Below are 18939 nucleotides of genomic sequence, written 5' to 3'. Positions count from 1 at the left end.
GCACCAAGCATGTGTTCAGGGAATACTTGCTGACAGGAGTGAATGAGCACAGGCCCAAGGGTTCCCACCCTTGTGAAATGGGATCCAAGGAGACAAGGCACCTAGGGTGGGCTAGGTAAAGCAGAAACCCTCTCCTCTGAGCCAAGGCAAGTAGCAGTGGCTGGACCCTCTGGGCCTACATGCTGCCATCTGAATCCTGGTTAGACTCATTCTAGCCCTGCCTACCTTCCAGTGCAAGGTTAGAGGAACATACTGACAGAGAGAGCTTTGAGAGTAAACTTTTCTGAAGGCCTGGAGGAGTTGTTGAGTTTGGGCCAGCTCTTTCTTTCTGTTTGGTTTTGGTTTTTGAAAAGCATTGATTATGCTGAGTCTGGGGTCCTTGGGACTTGATCTTAGAGAAAATAATGACTTGTCCCAAGGTGGGGAGTTTGGGGTTGAAATCCAAGCAGAATACTGTATGTACGTGGTGCTGGTCACAGAGGTCGCCCAGGCAGGATCACTGCCCCCCAGGTTTCCCTGGCATAGCTGGGGACAGAGACACGGGTGTGGATGACTGATGTGAGGCTCTCCCTGTCCCTGGACTTCAATCTTCCCACTTGAAAAATGGGGCAGATGGAGTAGAAGGGTGAAAGGGAGCTTCAGCCTCCCCTTGCAGCATCCTGGATTGACTCTTGGCTCAGCGGTTTCCTTGTGTTTGTTGGGGAGTCAAGGAGACCAAATGGGGGCCCCAGTCCAAGTTGGGGAAGGTTTCCTTTATCTTTGTGCTGTCCAGGGAGGCACCATGGGCAATGCTGACATGTGGCTGGCAGAGGCCCTGCTGTCCAGGGGCTGAAGTTCAGGTGGGGATGAGGGTGGCCAGTCCTGAAAGGTGTTCCAAAGTTCTTGAGTAACATGTTAACAGGGTTGAAGGAGAAAAACAGTTAGTGGAAACCTTTTAAAATATGAGCAAGTTGAAATGAAAATCCAGTCTAATTTAACTTCAGAAGAGTTGAGGATGGAAGGGTTGGCTTGGTGGGAATGGGTTGTAGAAGCTGAAGAATCTCAGTGTAGGACAATTGTCCAGGAGACTGAAGATTCTCCCAAAGGATGAATATTCCTTCCAGGTCTGGGTGCTGGGCTTGAACCACACCGACCCAGGGAAAGGGAAATTCTCCCTTCTTCATGAAGACCTGAGTCTAGACTGGTGGTTAACAGCACATACTGGCTTTGAATCTCTACTTTGCTGCTTCCTAGCTGTATGACTGGACAAATCACTTCAGGTCTCTGAACCTCAGTTTTCACATCTGTAAAATGGGGATGATAACCATTTCTTCCAGGATTGTGGAGAGGATTCAATGAAATGATGTGTGTGTAGTGTTAATAAATAAGGTAGCACTTACTAAATAGTACTGGTGGCAGTGGTTATTATCATTATTGTTTTCAGGAAAGGAGTCCCTGAAGATGGCCCTGCCAATGGGGCCTGACTTTCAGGACTTCTGCTGATGGGCCCATCTTCTCTCTTCCTGATCTCAGGCCCTAGAGGAAGCACTGAGCATCCAGGCCTCGCCATCCTCTCCAACAGCCTTTGGGAACCCAGAAGGATCTGGGGGCCTTCTCAGAAAACAGGAACTGGTCACGCAGAATGAATTGCTGAAACAGCAGGTGAGCCCTAGGGGAGGTGGCCAGGTAGGAGGTGCTCAGTGGGAGCTAGAGCATTCCTGAGTGCCCAGGATGGGCTTGGAGTCATGTGGACGCTGTAATTAGTAGCCCACTTTCTGGCCATTGGCCAGGACCCCAGCCTGGTTATAGGTTTATCCTTTCCTGTAGTGTGTCCTTAACTGGGTCGTTCCTCTGCCCCCTCTGTGATTTAGCCATCTCTACCCCACCTGTACCATTACCCACCTAGTATTTAAGAGTAAATTTTAAGTAAATTGCTTTCAGTAAGTGTAATTGAAAGGGAGCTTTATATCACTACTATAAATAGAAAAACCTGTTTGTAAATAAAAAAGTAACTGTAAGCAAGAAATACAGTAAAAGCACAACTGTGTTATTAGACTTGAGACGGATACTCTTTTCTGATGAAGACTCTGAACTTGAGTCCACATTTCCTATTTAAGGGAAACTAATACGTACTAGAAAGGCATTAAAGACATATTAGCATAAAAGAGACTTTCTCCTCGAGTGACGCAGGGGCTTTGAAAGGGGATTGAAAAGGTCACAGCTGTCCCATGTGTTTCTATGTGAAGCCATACTTTAGATGCTCCTGTCATCTCGAACCAATGAGCGTCTTACCTGTGGTAAGGATTTGAACCCAGCCCCTTCGCTGCCCGGCACCCCGAGCCTCGGGAGAGCTTTGCATGCCTTCTGCTCTTGGAGGATCTTTCATCCACACTCTGGCTGTGGCCTCTGCCTCTGGGTCCAAAGCAGAGTGAAATGATTGGACTGGCTGATAGCTGTCGACCTTTTTTTTCTCCTTTTTTAAAGCCACACATCCCTTGTTTAAATGAAGCCCTATGTTGAAGCCCAGAATATAAAAGAGAGGGATCCAGAACTACTCTGTCTGAAGTCAGTGGTGGGGCTGGAGGTGTATCCGTTCCCCACCCCACAGGGGCTGTTGAGATGGAATGACACCAGCTCTGATGTCTGTGACTCCCAGGGTTCTGGACCCCAGCAGGCCTGAGCCTCCCCTCAGAGCTGCCCCTCCTCGCTCACGCTTGCCCTCCTCTCCACTCCTCGCTCCTCCAGGTGAAGATCTTTGAGGAGGACTTCCAGAGGGAGCGCAGCGATCGGGAGCGCATGAATGAGGAGAAGGAGGAGCTGAAGAAGCAGGTGGAGAAACTGCAGGCCCAGGTCACCCTGTCGAACGCCCAGGTGAGAAGAGCTGGCCCAAGGGAGGGACCACTGGCCTATCCTCGTGTGGATGGGGGCAGGGATTGGAGGGTTCCTGGTGAGCCTGGATGTTGGGATACACTGCTTATCCTTTCAGCTTTGCTACCAAGTTTCTGTGGTCCTCAGCGAGACCTCTGCCCCCTTGATCTCTAGCTGACTTTTCACAGTCAGTCTGGATGCCTTTAAAGAGCAAATTCAGGGATTGGCCCTGAGCCCCTCATTCTCCTGTAGATGCAACTGAAAAATGTCAATATGGAAGCACAGAGATAGTGAGCTCACTGGAACCCTTCTGACCTGTGTTCAGACATCCCACAATGAGCAGGCCTTACCTGTAGCCACTGGCATGGGTTGTGCTCTGCCCCACAGGGCCCTTCCCCAGGGCTGGGCCAGGCAGGACAGCCCACACTGGTACATCAGTCAGTCAACCCTGGGGCTGCTTAAGCCCAGGTCCAGGTTTGGCCAGGAAATACCTGGGCCAACAGTCTTCTCTCCGTCCTTTCCTCTCTTAGCTAAAAGCATTCAAAGATGAAGAAAAGGTGAAAGAAGCTCTCAAACAGCAGAAGAGGAAAGCAAAGGTGAGGGGGCTCGAGGGAGGAAGCAGCACTTACCTTGCTGACTTTCTTCAGGGAGCTATAGTCTGATGGGAGAGGCAGTGTGTGCTCAGGTGTCCAACTAACTAATGAGGTAATGCAGGTAGAGCACTTAAAACAGTATTTGGGACAGAGTAAGTGCTCAGGTCACATTAGCTGTCATCATTGTTAATATTCTTTGCCCATGTACCAGCATTCTGTACCCATGTACCAGCATTCCATGCCCATGTGCCAGCCATCTGTGCCCATGTACAGCATTCTCTATCCATGTATCAGCCTTCTGTGCCCATGTACCAGCCCTTCTGTGCCCATGTGCCAGCCTTCTGTGCCCATGTACCAGCTTTCAGAGAAGTAAAATTCTAGAGGATGAGAGACGAGATGGGTATCACTGGGGATGGCCGGTGCAGCCTGCCACAGGCCAGAGCCAGACATCAGCCTTTCTTGCAGGCCTCGGCAGAGCGCTACCACATGGAGCCCCACCCGGAGCACCTCTGCGGGGCCTACCCCTATGCCTACCCGCCCATGCCACCTATGGTGCCACATCACGGCTTTGAGGACTGGTCCCAGATCCGCTACCCCCCGCCCCCCATGGCCATGGAACACCCGCCTCCACTCCCCAACTCACGCCTCTACCATCTGGTGAGTCTGTGTCCCTCCTTCACCCCAGGACACACACACAGGCTGCCCCAGACACTTTCCAGAGGGCAAGGTCAAGTGAGGGTGTCAGAAACTTCATCCCTGTCTCCTTCCTAACAGCACTGTGGGGTGCGGGCAGACGCCCAGTGCCCAGCTCTGGCCTGCTGTCCCAGGGCAGGACTCTCCAGCCCGGAGCTGCTCAGGGTCACTGATGTAGGACAGAAGAGGCTGAGGAAGAGGGCTGGGCGGCAAGGAGGGCTCCCTCCAGCCAACCAGGCCATAGGTGTCAGAGTTTGGGTCTGACTTTTTCTTCTAACTTCCCCACGTGGCCAGGGACCACCGGTCCTCAGCGTGCATTCTCTCCCTTCCCTTTTGCTCTCCCTCCTCTTTTTGAGTTTCCTTTTCTCTCTCCTCTCGGTCTTTTTTTTTGCTTTCTTCTCTTTTCCTTGCTTACCATTATTTCTCCAAAGAGCTGCCACCACCTATCCCATCCTGCCCCAGCTCCCCTCAGGCATCCCACTCTCACCTGGACAGTGACAACAGCCTCCTGTCTGGCCTCTCTCCCAGCTTCTCTCCCTATGACCATTCTTTACGCACATCTTTAAGCACTGGAATATAGCCTGGGCTTGAGATTGTCTTTGGGATTATAGAGACCTGGGTTCTAGTTTGGCCACTTTCCTAGATGGATGACCTTTAAAAAGTTACTTAGCCCAGCTGGCACAGCTCAGTGGTTGAGTGTTGACCACTGACCTCCTATGAACCAGGAGGGCACAGTTCAATTCCTGGTGAGAGCACATGCCTGGGTTCCGGGTTCCATCCCCAGTTGGGGGACGTGCAGGAGGCAGCCGATCAATGATTCTCTCTCATCACTGATGTTTCTATCTCTTTCTCTCCCTCCCTCTCTGTGAAATCATTAAAAACTTTTTTTTTTAAAGTTACTTAACCCCCCCCCCGCCCCCGTGCCTCAGTGTCCTTACCTATAAAATAGGGATGGCATCCTGGATTGTTGTAAGGATTAGATTACAGTTGACTCTGTATCCACTGGTTCCACATTCATGGATTCAATCGGGTGGATTGAAAACATTCAGAAAAAAATGTTACGTTGTTGTTGACTGAATGGTTGTCTGTACTGAACGTGTGCAGGCTTTTTTTCTTGTCATTATTTCCTAAACGATACAGTATAACAACTATTTACCTAGCATTTACACTGAGTTGTGTAGTATAAGTAACGCAGAGATGACTGAAAGTATATGGGATGATGTACACAGGTTATATGCAAATACTACATTTCATACAAGTGACTTGAATGTCCTTGGATTTTGGTATCTTTGGCAGTGAGGGTCCTGGAACCTATGCCCAAGGATACCAAGGGACAACTGCATACTGGATTAATATGTATTTAGTACTGTTTTGATGTGGTAGCTGCTATTGTAATTCTCAAGTGTGGTTGTTGATTACTAAGAACCAGTGTTGTTGCAGCCGGACTACAACTGGCGGCCACCCTGTGGAGGGATGCGCAATCAGACCTCTCAGATGGACTCACCCACGGCTAGGCCTGCAGAACCAGGTAAGCATGATCCCCTAGGACAGAGCAGTTTGGGAAGGGTCTCAGCTGTGCCAGAACGGAGTGAGCTCTGCCAGGAGGTAGCGGGACGAAGGTTTCAGGCGGCTTGGAGGGAGTGTGGTTGGAGGAATTAGTGGTCAGGAGGAGGGACTGGGCTGCTCAGTCATTTTCTCATGGTCCTCACAGAGTCTTGGAAGTTCTGTGGAGCCTCCAGAGGCTGCTCTGATGAGGGGCAGAAGGTGACCAAATGGTCAGGGCTGTCTCCTCTTCCTGAACTGCCCCACTTCTGGGATCAAGCCAGACTGACTAGGCTCCCACACTTCCTAGATCTGGGACTTTGTGGGCAGGCATTTTAAAAACCTCTCTGTGCCCCAGCTCCCTCCTCCATAAAAGGATAGTTATCTGTCTGCTTCATAGGGCTGAACTGAGTGGATTGAATGATGAATATACCTAAGGTACTTCGCCCAGGGCCTGGGACTTGGTAACACTCAATAACTCCAGCTGTTACTTTTACTGTTACTGTATTGGTTTCCACCAGACTTTGAAACCTACTGTACCACCTCATCTTTAAGCCCTCAAAATTTTTTGTTTATTTAGACTCTGCAAAAAATGACCGCAAGGGGCCTCAGTGAGACCAGATTACACCACTTGGCTCCACCTTCGTCTTGCAGAGCCAGCTGACCTCAGATTTCTGAAAAACTAGAGGCCACATGCTCTCTGTGGCCAGAGTCTGAGCCAGACAGGAAGCTGAGATGGGCCACCAGCTTGTGCCTGGCCCCAACCTGAATTGTTTACAGACTGAAGGATGTCTGCCCAGAAGGCCTCCATCTGGGCCCTTCTTTTGGTGAGATGGGAAAAGACTCACTATCCTGCCACCCAGCAGAGAGAAGACCTGCCATTGTTTGTGGAATACACCAGGGGGCGTCATTCTCAAGAGTGGGGTGCAGCTGAGACTCCTTTCTTTCAAAACTTCCCCAGAATTGGTTCTAGCCCCTCTGGGGATCATATTCAATTCACATGTGTTTAATTTTTTGCTTCAAGCTCTGTAGTAGCAGGACCTAGACTATACCCATCCCTTCCCCTCTGTGAGGAGCTGTGGGAAGAGGAGGTTTGCTTCTCGGAGCAGAAGAGAACCACAGGATGTTCTGCTGTGGGGCCCTCCACCTCTGCCCAAGGCAGCCCTGCTAACACCATCTTCAGCCTGGGATGAAGGCTGTGGCAGCCACATCCACCGAGAGGCCCCAGCCTGTAGCTGCCAGGCCCTCCTGGCCAAAGGCTTGTGGTGCTGGAAGCCCAGAATAGGGTGGCTGTCTGCACCTGGGCAGCTCTTTGCACGAATCTTGGACATAAATCCAAGTAGAAGATTCTGTACCTGGTGTTTTCATGTCGCGGCTAATGTTCCCCTCTCTGTCAGTCAGAGTGCTGCTTTCTTGGTCCCCTGCCCCCTGTGCCCCGTTCCCCCTGTCTCCCAGGAGCATCACCATTACTCTTGGCTGATCTCCCTTGGTGTCCTGCCCAGAGCCTCCATGAGAGTGGGGCACCCAGGGGAGGTGGAAGGAGCCTGGGGTAGGAATCTAAATTCCTGGTCTAAATTTCTGCACCTCTCTCATCAGGAGACACTGGGCAGGGCCTGGGCCTTCTGTGAACCTCATTTTTCTCACCCGTCAAATGGGACACCTCATCTCAGCCCTAGCTGCCTTGGAGAATTGTGGGAGGGAATGAGAACAAGTAGATGTTTTATAAACTCCAGATGCTGAGTGAGAGAAGCAGAGTGGGCCTAGGTAGAAACCAAGAAGCAAGAGCCTGAAGCATTCCTTTCATGTCTTTTCTCTTCCTCCAACCCGCCCCCCCCCCCATCTTTGTCCAGGCCCGGTGGCCCCATTGAAAAAGCACCACAGAAGGCTCAGCTGCTGCAGAAAGGCCTTTACTAGGCAGACGGGTGCATCTGATGCCAACAGGCCAGGGTGAGGGGTGAGGACACATCCTCTGGAGTAGCGGGGGTGGCATCCCTGCCTGGGGTGTCAGCCTGAATGCACTAAGGGCTGGCCCTTCAGACAGGCTCAGGGGAGGTCCGCCCACTAGGGCTTCGGGCCCCTCCTTCATGGAGACGCCACTCCTGACACACGGAATGTGGCCCTTGCTCTCACGTCTGTCTTGGCTGCTCAGAGAGCACTATGGGGTGGGGTCGGGGGCTTGGGAGGGCCCTTCAGGAAGGAGAGAGGCTGTACGTTGCAGAGGAGGGAGGTTGGACAGTGTGGTAAACCCAGAAACTTCTGGGTACTTTAGTGGTGGTATTTGGAGGCAGTGGGAGATGCTGGCCCCAAAGCTGGGGTTTAGGTAAAGCAGAATAATTGGATCTAGGGTTGGTTTCCTTTGGGTTCAGCTAAAAGTGAATTGTTATCACTGGAGCAAAGAAATAGAGAGAAGGGGGTGGTGTTCTCTAGCACTCTGCACAGCACACAGGTGTGGGCACACATACTGGTACACATTCCTTGGAATTCACACAGGTAGACATGTGGCTGCACACTCGTGCATTCACACACGTCACACATCTTTAGACATGTGGGCAGACACCCACATGCACAGCAGTAGATACATGCTTGTATGCACACTTCTGGGTCAGGCTGGGGCCTTGTATAATAGGAAGGGGTCTATGGTGGGAGTGGTGTGGCCGGAGAAATGGATTCCTTCCTGAACAGAGTCCCTCCCAGCCCTGCATGGTGGATGTGGGGTGGGGCAGGCCTCATTTACTTCCTGGCGGCCGCCAGGGCTTCCTGCTGCCTCATGTAGGCCAGGATGTCCACCTTGACGTTGCTGACCGTGGTCCGGTGGTACCAGCGCATGATGGGTTTGCCATCTGGCCCCACCAGGAACTTCTCAAAGTTCCAGCGGATGTCATGGACCTTCATAGGTTCCCAGAAGAGGCGGTTAGGCGAGCCCAGGAGCTCCGAGGTGGGAGGACAGGAGTTCTGGAACAGGGATGAGTGATGTTAACGCTGCTTGGGTCCCCTCCCACCCTCCTACCCGGGCTGAGAACAGCCTGCCACTGAGAAAGGAGCAGCAGTTTGGGAGGTCAAAGACTGGATCTCAGAACCACCTTTGTAGCAAATCGTGAGACCCTTAACTGTCCCTTCTGGGGCCCTGCCTGGGCCTTATTTATAAGATGGGCTGATGAGCTCTAGGGTGTGCAAAGCCCTCTAGTTGGAACAATAGTCAGATGCCAAAAAATTCCCCAAGAGCAGGGCAGGGCAGCATGGGCCTTGTCTGTGAGGGCTGGAGCCGAGTGGCCACAGCCCCGTCCCGAGCCAGCAGCACAGGGCAGAGCCACGCCTGCAGAGGCTGCTCACTCACCTTCAGGAACGTGTAGACCTTTTGTTCATTCTCCCCATTCACATCTCCTTTCTCAAAGAGCTGGAAATTGGGGACGAAGCCCCCCCCCGGTCGTACATACCTACGAGAGATGTTCTTAGGTGGGTGCCAAGGATATGGATGGGCACAGAAATGAGGGGAAGGGGCAGAACAAGGCAGCAGGTGTTGGGAATCTGGATGTTATTCCATAGTGGGCAGTGGGAGCCAGTGAATATTGACTGGTCATAGGCATAATGTGTGTCTGCAGCCTTCCCTTTCCAGTTTGGTACCTTCTCAGTAACCCCTGCCCCCCACATGCAGCCTCCCATCCCGCCGGGCACTCACAACCAGTCCTCCCTGTCCTTCTTGTCCCCTCTTCCCCTCATTCCACTAAATGGGGTTCCTGGAGAGGGAGAGGAGTTCTTGGGAGCTGATAAATGTCCATCATGAGTAGGAGCCAATGCAAGAGATGCCTGGAGCTTGGGCTGGGACACACCCATGGGGTGGTGGTGCTGGAGGAGCTTTCTCTGGGCGCTGAGTGAGCACTCACTTGAGGGAAGGTAGGATCTCCGAGTTCTGTCCTGGCTCCTGTTTTCCGAATTGGTTGCAGGGGAAGCCCAGAATGACCAGACCAAATGGTTCCAGCTCTTCCTGTAGTGCATTCAGTTCTAGGCCAGGAGGAGAGCGCAAAGAGCAGTAGCCTGGTGAGGAGCCCTGCCTGCCTGTCGTACAACTGCAGTCACTGAGGCCCAACAGTGGGGGCTTGCCAGGATCACTCGGTGAATGTGTCAATGCTGGGATTCAAGTCCCATCTTCCTGGCTCTAAGCTGGTTGGGTTGGAAGTTTGGCGGGAAAAGAAAGTAACACCCTTTCTCAAATCAGTAGTCAGTCACCCTCCCACTGCCAAGGTCCACCACCTGAGCCAAGTTCCTTCAGGATTCTCAGGATTGAGTTTCCTGGAACCATAACTATCCACTCCAGAAGGAAGGCAGAGGATTTCCCTGGGCTGGGGTAGGGCCCTCACAACCCTCCTGTACTCTGGGAATTCAGAGGTCTGGCCCAGCTCCCTCAGTACAAGGCCATACCCAACCCTACTCCCGCACAAATGCACCGCTCTATTCCAAGGGCCTGGCAGAAGCACTCCAGACAGAGCGCCTACCCACTGCACATACAGCCCGCTGTCACTCCACTTGTAGGAATTTCCCGTCCTTGCCAGGCAGAGCATTCAGGTTGCCCTGCCTCCTTCCAGCCCCTCCAGCTAACTGCTCAGCCCAGAGCATTTTCCTGGGGGTGCTGTCAGCTGCCTGTGGCCTGCATGGTCCCTCTGTTCAGCTAAAAGGAGAGGAGTGGAGACACTAGAGATTGTAAAACCTGGGTGAAACGCCTCAAGCCCACTGCCTGCTTTCCAGATAGGGGCCAAGAGAAGTCCTAAGGGCAATGTGGCTAGGGGCAGAGGAGAAATTCTCAGCAAGAGAAAGCTACCATTTCTTTCTCCAGTGAAAGAACACGTTAGGCACAAACACAATCTCCTCCATCCCTCTGCACTCAGGGAAGCTGAGGTGCCCGGGGATGAAAAAAGATAGTAGGGAATCTTCTAGAACATGTCCAAGGCAAATGGATCTCAGGCTTAGATAGTTATCTTCACCAAACCATGGAACACAGAATTGGGATACACGATTTGGAATCTCATCATCGCTGTCACCCCCTCCCCCCTGTACCAGGAAAACGCCTGTGACTGAAATATCCCCAACTGGCAGAAACAGCCCCAAATAAAGCAGGGGAGGAGGGGTGGGCTCTTACCAACGTACTGGCCCGTCAGGCCTCAGTAGCTGGCCACGTTGACAAAGAGGACGTATTTGCCAGCATACTGCTTGAAGGGGATGTACTCCTCCCCGTTGAGGGTGAGGGCTCCATAGTCGTAGATGGTGCCACTCACTTGGGAATGGCAGTCCGTCTGCAACAGAAGACCAGCGCCGGCGGCGGTTAGAGCTGGGAGGGAACTCAGATATCAGCACTTTCAAGACCATGCCAAGCTCTGGAACTAGACTAGAACCGAGGTCTCCTAATTCCTTGTACAAGACAATGATTTTGAAAGCACTTAATACGCTGGTAAGTGCTATGGAAATGTGGAGAATTACTTCCTGTCATCATTAGTTCACAGCACAAGTCGATTTATAAATGTTTACCAGGCCCTGAAGGAGACGACACTGATGCCGGCGGTGGCATTACTGGATGGGCTGATGGAGACTGGTTGGGTGGCTGTTGCCATAATCCAGGCAGGTGATGGTGAGGGCTGAACTAGACCACTGTAAAGGAAGAACTGAGCAGAAAGAAGGATGTGGCAGGACGCAGAGTGGTGATTCAGAGGCTCCATACCTGGGGGACTGGAAAGCTGAGGCTGATGTAAATAGGGACGGAGGAGTAGGAGCCAGGAATGGGGAGAGGCCTGCTGTGAGGATGAAGGGTAAAGAACAGCGCCTCACATATACTAGATGTCCCTGTAAGTGAGCATTTGTGACACTGACCCTTGTGCCTTCCTCTCTGCCCAACCTCTGCTCACAGTCAACCTCCAGGACAAGTAGGGACAGGGTACAATGGACTGTGAGTCGGGGGGCCTGGGTTTCATGTCCAGCTCTGCCACTAACTCCCTGTGTGGTCCTGGACTGGCCCTTTCTCTTCTCTGGGCCTCAGTTTCCTCTTCTATAAAATGAGAACCTTGAACTGGATCAGCTGTTCATCATGATGGCTGGACAGCATCCTATCAGTGGGAATACTGCTAGCAAGCAGGAGATCACATTGACTCCACTGCCCCTCCTTCATCTCTGGCTCCGATTACAAAAATCTGGGTCTACTCTTGAAAGGATGTCATGGCATCAATAACAACCAGCAGGTGTGCTGGTAATGACGGGAAGGAAAAGAGCTTGCTGCTATTGTATCAGGTAGTCTCTATGGTGCTTTCTGGCCCTGACTACCTATGAGAAGTGGAAAGATAAACTAGCATTGTAGACGAGGAGAGATGGAGACAGGTGATTGGAGCAAGTCCACGCCCTCTCTTCCCATCAATCCTGGAAGACTTGCTGTTGAGGTGAGGTACCTGGGCCCAACTGTGTGAAGGGAGCCATCTGGGCTGGCAGGGCGTGGCTCCAGGTGAAGAAAAGCCACCTCTGTCTTGAAGATGCCACAGGCCTGCTGAGCCAGGTGAGGCTGGGTCCCTCCATTCCCTGACAGCCACAAGCTCTCTTGGCTTCGGTGCAAATTCCCTGCTTTGCATGAATCTAATATTCCATGCCTCATGACTTGGTGGTGCTAAGGGCTGGTTCCTCCAGCCCCTGGGCCTCCTTGGCCCCAGCTGGGATCAGTTCCACTTGAAAATGCAAACAACTGAGGGCACAACAAACACACACCCCAGCGGGGCGCAGAGGTCTACAGCCAGGAGGTGAAGCCCCTATGTGCACCTCTCAACCTCCTCCACTCCTCCCCTTCCAGAAAAAAAAAGCCAAGAGGTTGTCCAAATAATGGAAGCTTGTAAACAACAGGAGGATCAACTTCTGCGCAGTTTCAGGGTGGGGGTGGGGCAAGGGGAATCTCCTCTTTTGGGTTTTAGTCTTTGCTGGCTGTGCAGCTCTAGGCAAGTCACTCTCATACTCTGAACCTCCTAGAATGACCGTGATAATCTGATGACAGGTCAAACTGCCTCGAAAGCCTCTCAGAAAAAAATCCCCGCATCAAGGGATAGCGATTATTCTGCCTGCAGCCAGGGTAAAGGGCGCGCTGTTCCTACATTATTGTGAAGAGACCTTTGATGTTCCCCAGCCACTATGAAGCTGATACACTGGCAGGGTGTCTCCAGGAGGGACCAGTGACAGAGCTTCCACGCTTTCTACTGGGGACAGTGAGGTCAGTGCTGTGGGTTCAGACCAGTGGGGGTCAGAAGGTGGCCAGGGTCGGGGAAGCCATGGCTTGCACTCACCACTGGGCACTGCAGCCCAGTTCTTACATGAGCCCCCTTCCCTCCTCTGGGCCTGTGGAATCCCAGAGCCTTCAACAGAGAAGACAGAGGGGAGAGGCAACGAGAGTGCCTCGGACCTCCCAGTTGGACAAGACAGGAGAGTTCTGATGGCTGGAGAGTGGGAGGAGGAGAGGGACTCTGCAGGCTGGCTGGGGCTGCTGCTCTTGTGTCTTTCTCCTCTCTGGTCTTACCACTCCCATCAGTGTGATGCTGTGAAAGGAGAACTGGCCTGGGGACAGGAGACCTGGGCTCTGGGCCTGGCTGTGCCTCTGACTCTGTGAGGACTCCTTTTCCAGCTCCCCCTCCGTGAGATGGGGTCAGACTCAGCGCTGTCATAAGGGCCCTTCAGCTCTGTCAGCCTGTGGTTCCATGGTTCTCTCTGCCTGATTTAGTCACCTAGAAACCAGCGGTTACTAGGATCCTGTGCACGTCAGCAGTTGTTTCTCTCTCCAGCTTCTGCACAGTCCTTTTGTAGAGCAAGCACAGGGAGCCTGGGCAGCCTTAAGCTAGACTGGAGAGGTGACACAGCAAGGAAAGGAGGATTCCCTTTGTTTTCTAGCCCACTTCTCTCAACTGGGACAAGGCAAACATCTCTCTGGGTCTGTTACCTTTGGTCCGTCCCATTCTCTACATGCCTCCTGCCCCACCTTTTGGCCCTGGAGTGAGTGTAAGTTAAGTGGTTGAGTCCTAGAACCAGGGTTATGACATCTCAACTCCCTAAGGTACTTAGAGGAAAGATGGCCATGCCCAAACTGTTATTAGCCAGCAAGTCCTAGCTGGTAGCATCTGATATGATCATACCTCACCCTAAGACTTTTCTAGACCATACCCATCCTGTTATCTCTAAATCCATCTATTCCTCCCCAGAGTTCTGCAGAGAACACACAACTATGATGAGTTATTCATGGGGTCCACGTTCTTACCTCCAGCCTTCCTGAGGCAGGGCCCAATCTGCCCTTCTCTGGCTCTCCCCACACTGAGGGTACAGGACTGACTCCATGGTGCTGGCCTGCCCATGTCTGCCCCCACCTCCCCTCCACACCCTAATCTTGAAATCAGTCCCATCCCTGCCCTGGAAAATGCCTTTTGAGTTGGGGATTATGAACAGGGCTGGAGGAGGCTTGGAGGAAGTGGCTTGATAGCCATCTAGTCTCTAAGCTGACTCCAAGGAGGGACACACGGAATGAGATTTAGGCCGAGGACAAGACAGGGGACAGAAACAGAGAGAAGGAACCCTGTGCTTGGAATGGGCTTCCTGAGCAGTGGATGGAATTTTGGAAACAGAATCATAGGCTCTTAAGATCTTAGGATAAAGACCCAGAAGATTTTAGAAACACAGAAGCTCAAAGGTTCTCTTGAGTTTACACAAGCATGGGGTGTGTGTGTTGGCAGGTTGGAGACAGAAATCTCTTTTTCTGGGTCTAGCCCTATGCCTGGCTTCTGCCTTCCTAGTTCCTTTTCCTGGGGAAGGGGAAAAGTCTGCAGGGCCCACCTTGGCATATACAATCTAAGGAGACAGGTATGCCAGGTCATCCTGGCCTCAGCATCCCCACTCTAGCTAGCGAAGGGTCACACAGCCTGCCGGGGATAGACGGGGGCTCAGGAGAAGTCTGCCTCTCCGACTGAGCTGGCAGCCCCCAGCCTGCCCCACCACCCAGTATGCTCAGGCCAGGATGGGCAGTGGGTGCCCACACACGCCTCCGGCAGATGGAGGAACAGGCCCAGAAGGGGCAGGGCCCTGGGTGCTGTGCACTGCCCGTCCAGAGCGCTTTCTGCCCCCCGATCTCCAACGCCCCAAATCCAAGGGCATTTCTACCTGCGTTTACTCCTGGGCTAGAAGAGCCTGCAATGCAAGGGGACCCCCACCCGCCACCCCGCCCCTCCTCCTGGCCTGTCACTCTCCCTGGGAACCTCCACAACCAGATGCCAAGTCTCTCGGCCTTTTCCGGCGACTGCATGGCCATCACGGTGGTCAGGCCTGCCCGGAGGGGAGCAGCCCGGGTCCCGGGCGGCATGGGTGTCGCAGGGAGACCCCGAGGTGGCCAGGGGGAACTCGTGAACTCGGGGAGAGGCACTTTCCTGCCCTGGGCACCCAGCGTCTCCAACAGGTGGACCCGCGCGGAGGCGGGGGGCCTGCGGGGGGGGACCGGCGCCAGAGAGGGAGGCAGCGGGAGGGAAGGGCGCCCCCGCCGCCTCGGTGTCGCCCTCCTGGAGGGGAGCCCGGGAAGGGACTCGGGCCCCCTGGGGCTGTGCGCGCCCCGGCCCCCGCCCCGCCTCGGCCCGGCCCGGAGGCGCACTCACCTTTGACCTCTCCTGCCCCCGGCTCGGCGGGACGAGGCCGGCCAGGAGCAGGGAGAGCAGGCAGGAGGCCGGCAGCAGCCGGGCCATGGCGGGCTCAGGGCGCGTCTCCGGCCGCGCTCGTCTGCGGCGGCCGGTGCCCTCGGCCCCCTTTCAAGCGCTCGGCGAGGGCCAATCCTCGGCCGGCCCCGGTCCTTGTAGCCAATGGCGGGGCGCCTGGCGCTTCAGGGGCGGGGTCGGTTTACCCGCTTTTCTGCCGCCCCAGGCCCGGGGCGACAGTGACGTAAGCAAGGCTGGGCGGACACGTGGGAGCCGGGTCGTGGCGAACCCGGGAGGCGCCCCCTCTTTTTCGGTTCTGAGGAGTGGGAGGGGCAGGCACGGGGGCCTCCAGCGCGGCCGGGGAACGGGCTTTAGAGGCTCAGTGCTCGGGAGCGTTTCTTACTCTTGGGCTTTAAAATACCCCATGATGTACCCGCTACCCTCCTGTGCAGCCTTGAACAAGTTGCTTTCCCTCTCTGGGCCTCGGTTCCCCCATCTGTTTAATGGGATCGGTTGGTGATCTGTAAGGCCCTGCTGGTTCTGGCTAGATGACTTGCTTCTAGAGGACAGACCAGGAGTCCCTCTAGAGTAGGGACCGTCATCACAGCTTGGCACAGGGCCTAGAACACTAAAAGGTGTTTAAATATTTGTTACCTTGCTCAACCAATGAACTGATTTGTGTGCTTGGAGATACTGATGCTCAGATTAGGCCGCTGTAGGTCTGGGCTGTCTAGGCGTGATTCTGTCCACAGGTAGGGCAGTGCGTTGACATCAGTGCTTCCCAAATCCATCTGACTACCTGGGAAGCTTGTAACACAGACTCCAGGGCCCCGCTTCCCAATCAGTGCATCATTAGAATCTCAGGGGCAGCCCGGCTGGCGTGGCTCAGACATTAAGCATTCTCCTATGATCCAGAAGATCGATCCCCTGTCAGGGCACAGGCCCAGGTTGGGGCTAGATCCCCAGTAGGGGGTGTGCAGGAGCAGCCAATCAATGACTCATCACTGATGTTTCTATCTCTCTCCCCCTCTCTTCCTTTCTCTGAAATCAATAAAGATATGTGTTTTTTTTAAAAAAAGAATCTCAGGGACAGAGGCTGAGAACCCCCTTCAGACATGATCCAAAGGGGATTCTGAGGCAGGTGACTCTCCATCTTCTGATGGAGAAGTACCTTGAGATACCATGTTTTTATTATGATTTAAGATATGTTCCCATGGGAACTTGGAAGGTCTGTCTCAAGTCCCACATTGTCCATGAAGCCTTCCTTACCTCCAGCCACAGCCTGTTGAAACGAAGGGACCCTTGAATGCCAGGAAGTCTTGAAATGAGTGAAAGCACTGACACATTTGAACAGCGGCTGACACAGAGGATGTGCTCAATAAATGTGATTTATTCAATCACCTCATTTCACTGAAGCCCGGAGGTGGGGAACGATTTACCCAAGTTCCCATAACAGATAGGCGGCAGAGAGGAGACCAGAATCCAGGTCTCTAGGCTCTAGTCTCAGGCCCTCTTCAGTTTGTTCTGTTACCTTTTGACAGTCATATATACCCAAAGATACGAGCAGCTGTGTGCCTCTCCGTTGGTCAGAAACCCATTGCTCATTAGCATCAGTAGGCATCTAGTGACCCTCAAAATGTGTGCTTAGCACCATGTTAACACCATGAGACATTTCAAAGAGTTTTCTGGAAACTATTATCCCTGCCCTCGAGGTGTGTCCAACAGAGTGAGGACTAGGATGGGGCAAGTGGCACCTAGGATGGGGCAAGTGGCACCTAGGATGGGGCAAGTTGAGCACCTCGGGTCATGCAAGTGCGGAGCTGGCACCTGACAGTGAGCGCCTCCCTAAATTTTGCACCCTATGTACCTGACTTGCCTCACCCTAGTCCCAGCCCTGCTGTTCAGTTTCTTTGGGGGAAACGAGAAGGCTTCAGAAGCCCGAGGCTTGCTCTGGGACCACAGACACGTTACCTTCCTTTTCTGACAGCCTCTCAGTGGTGTTCTCTGTGGCCCTACATTTCCAGGGGTCTAAGGAAGGCCTGTGCTGCACCAGACTCAGGGGTCCCAGTTCCATGGACAGCGGGGTGAGAGGCTGGGGAGCATGGCCTGGCACCTAGGAGGCCTTCAGGCGACAGGCGGCTTTCAAAGGAGGCCTGAGCCTCAGTACAAAGAGCGTGAAGGCAAAAAGGAAAACGGCACTTCCCGGTCTTCCTTCCACCAGCTTTTAAAGCACATTTTGGTGACTTTTCCCCAAACACCCTATGTTTTGAAAGATGTCATTCACCAGGCGGTTCACTCCTTACCCTCAGGTTAAAGTCCAAATTCCTCAGCACTCAGACACTGTCCTCAGAGCCCAGCCACCCCCTCATCCTTTGCCACAGTCCCCTTACTCTCTAGCCCGGCTGTGCTGGACTTTAATCGATTCTTCCAGCATGCTGTTCGACCTCACCCCCATGTTTTGTCCATGCTGCTCCTTTGCCTGGAGCACTCCACTGTCTCTTTAACTGCTTCTCTCCTACTGTGTTCAGGTCTCAACTTCAATGTCACTTCTTAAGAAAAGAGTTTTGTTCAGGTCCTCTTATGTAGTCCCCTTATTATAGTTTAGTACCCCGTATAGTTTCTAGAGCATTTGACACTTTCTACATCAACCCTTTGTGGTACTTCATCATCATTTCTTATTTGTCTGTTTTCTACACTAAATCATAAGGACCACAAAAGCTTCATTCCCAGCACTTTGCACAGGGCTTAATACATAGTAGGTGCTCAATAAAAATTTATTAAATAAACGAAACACTATTAGGCATAAAGAATAAGCAGAGCTTCAGGTCAACATATGCTGACAAATTTGAGCGCACAAAATTGGTCTGAGTCCAGCTGGTAGCAAGGCTCAAGCCATGGGAGTTATGCTGAGTGAGCTGCTCAGGGGAGGGGAGGTGATTTGCATTGGGTTTTGGGAAAGGAAGGGTGGAGATAGATGCTACAGGCAAATCATAGGCCAGTTTTGCTTCCAACCCGAGAAAGTGCTCTACTACATCCCAGACAAATGGGCACCCAGCCCCTCTTCTCCCTCCTTTTTTGAGACATACACAGGGAGCTCACTGCCTACCCAGAATATTTGCTTGGTGGGTGAATGGGGACTGCAGATGACAGAAGGAGGTTAAAAAAAAAAAAGTGCTGATGGCCCTGGCTGGGTGGCTCAGTTGGAGTGTCGTCTTGTGCACCAAAAGCTTTCGGGTTTGATTCCGGATCAGAGCACATACCTAGGTTGCGAGTTCGATCCCCAGTCAGGGCCCATATGGTAGGCAACTGATCAATGTTTCTCTCTCACACGGATTTCTCTCTCTACCCCCCCCCCCGTCTCTTCCTCTCTCTAAACATATCCTCCGGTGAAGATTTTTAAAAGTGCTGATGCTCTGTGTCTTCAAAGAAGATAGAACACAAGTTAATAAACAATAAAAGCTGTAAAAGCCAAAACAGTGGAAGCCAGCCCTGTCATTGCTGAGTAAGCGCTGGGCTAGGCGCGGGGGTCAGCCCGCCCAGGTAATGGGTCTGGCTGGAGGCCGCAGCAGGAGGCCCAGCCCCCATCA

At 52.9% G+C, this 18939-nt stretch overlaps 2 protein-coding genes across 4 annotated transcripts in view; one reads left to right on the top strand and one right to left on the bottom strand.

The window, feature by feature from the left end:
• Nucleotides 1-7027, top strand: part of TNIP1 (TNFAIP3 interacting protein 1) — a 28362-nt gene extending 21335 nt beyond the window's left edge. The window contains exons 12-17 of one of the 3 annotated variants that reach the window (XM_087816931.1): nucleotides 1513-1641; nucleotides 2725-2850; nucleotides 3378-3443; nucleotides 3906-4097; nucleotides 5574-5661; nucleotides 6330-7027. In XM_087816931.1, coding sequence (XP_087673057.1) covers nucleotides 1513-1641; nucleotides 2725-2850; nucleotides 3378-3443; nucleotides 3906-4097; nucleotides 5574-5661; nucleotides 6330-6361 — 633 coding nt within the window. In that variant the 3' untranslated portion in view covers nucleotides 6362-7027. Of the gene's footprint in view, nucleotides 1-1512; nucleotides 1642-2724; nucleotides 2851-3377; nucleotides 3444-3905; nucleotides 4098-5573; nucleotides 5662-6255 lie in introns of all 3 variants that reach the window. The other 2 variants (XM_016213955.2, XM_087816932.1) reach the window with 2 other exon arrangements.
• Nucleotides 7028-7566: 539 nt separating this feature from the next.
• On the bottom strand, nucleotides 7567-15430 carry GPX3 (glutathione peroxidase 3). The gene is made up of 5 exons (XM_087816930.1): nucleotides 15317-15430; nucleotides 10807-10960; nucleotides 9557-9674; nucleotides 9010-9109; nucleotides 7567-8627 (listed from the first exon to the last, which is right to left on the bottom strand). Exons 1-5 carry the CDS (start codon nucleotides 15401-15403, stop codon nucleotides 8406-8408), a joined length of 681 nt encoding a protein of 226 aa, XP_087673056.1. The 5' UTR covers nucleotides 15404-15430; the 3' UTR covers nucleotides 7567-8405.
• Nucleotides 15431-18939: the final 3509 nt, after the last annotated feature.

This window comes from Miniopterus natalensis, chromosome 4 (genome assembly GCF_054644295.1).
Source record: "Miniopterus natalensis isolate mMinNat1 chromosome 4, mMinNat1.hap1, whole genome shotgun sequence".
In the NCBI taxonomy this organism is placed as follows: Eukaryota; Metazoa; Chordata; class Mammalia; order Chiroptera; family Miniopteridae; genus Miniopterus; species Miniopterus natalensis.
This window is presented reverse-complemented; position numbering and strand designations above follow the sequence as displayed.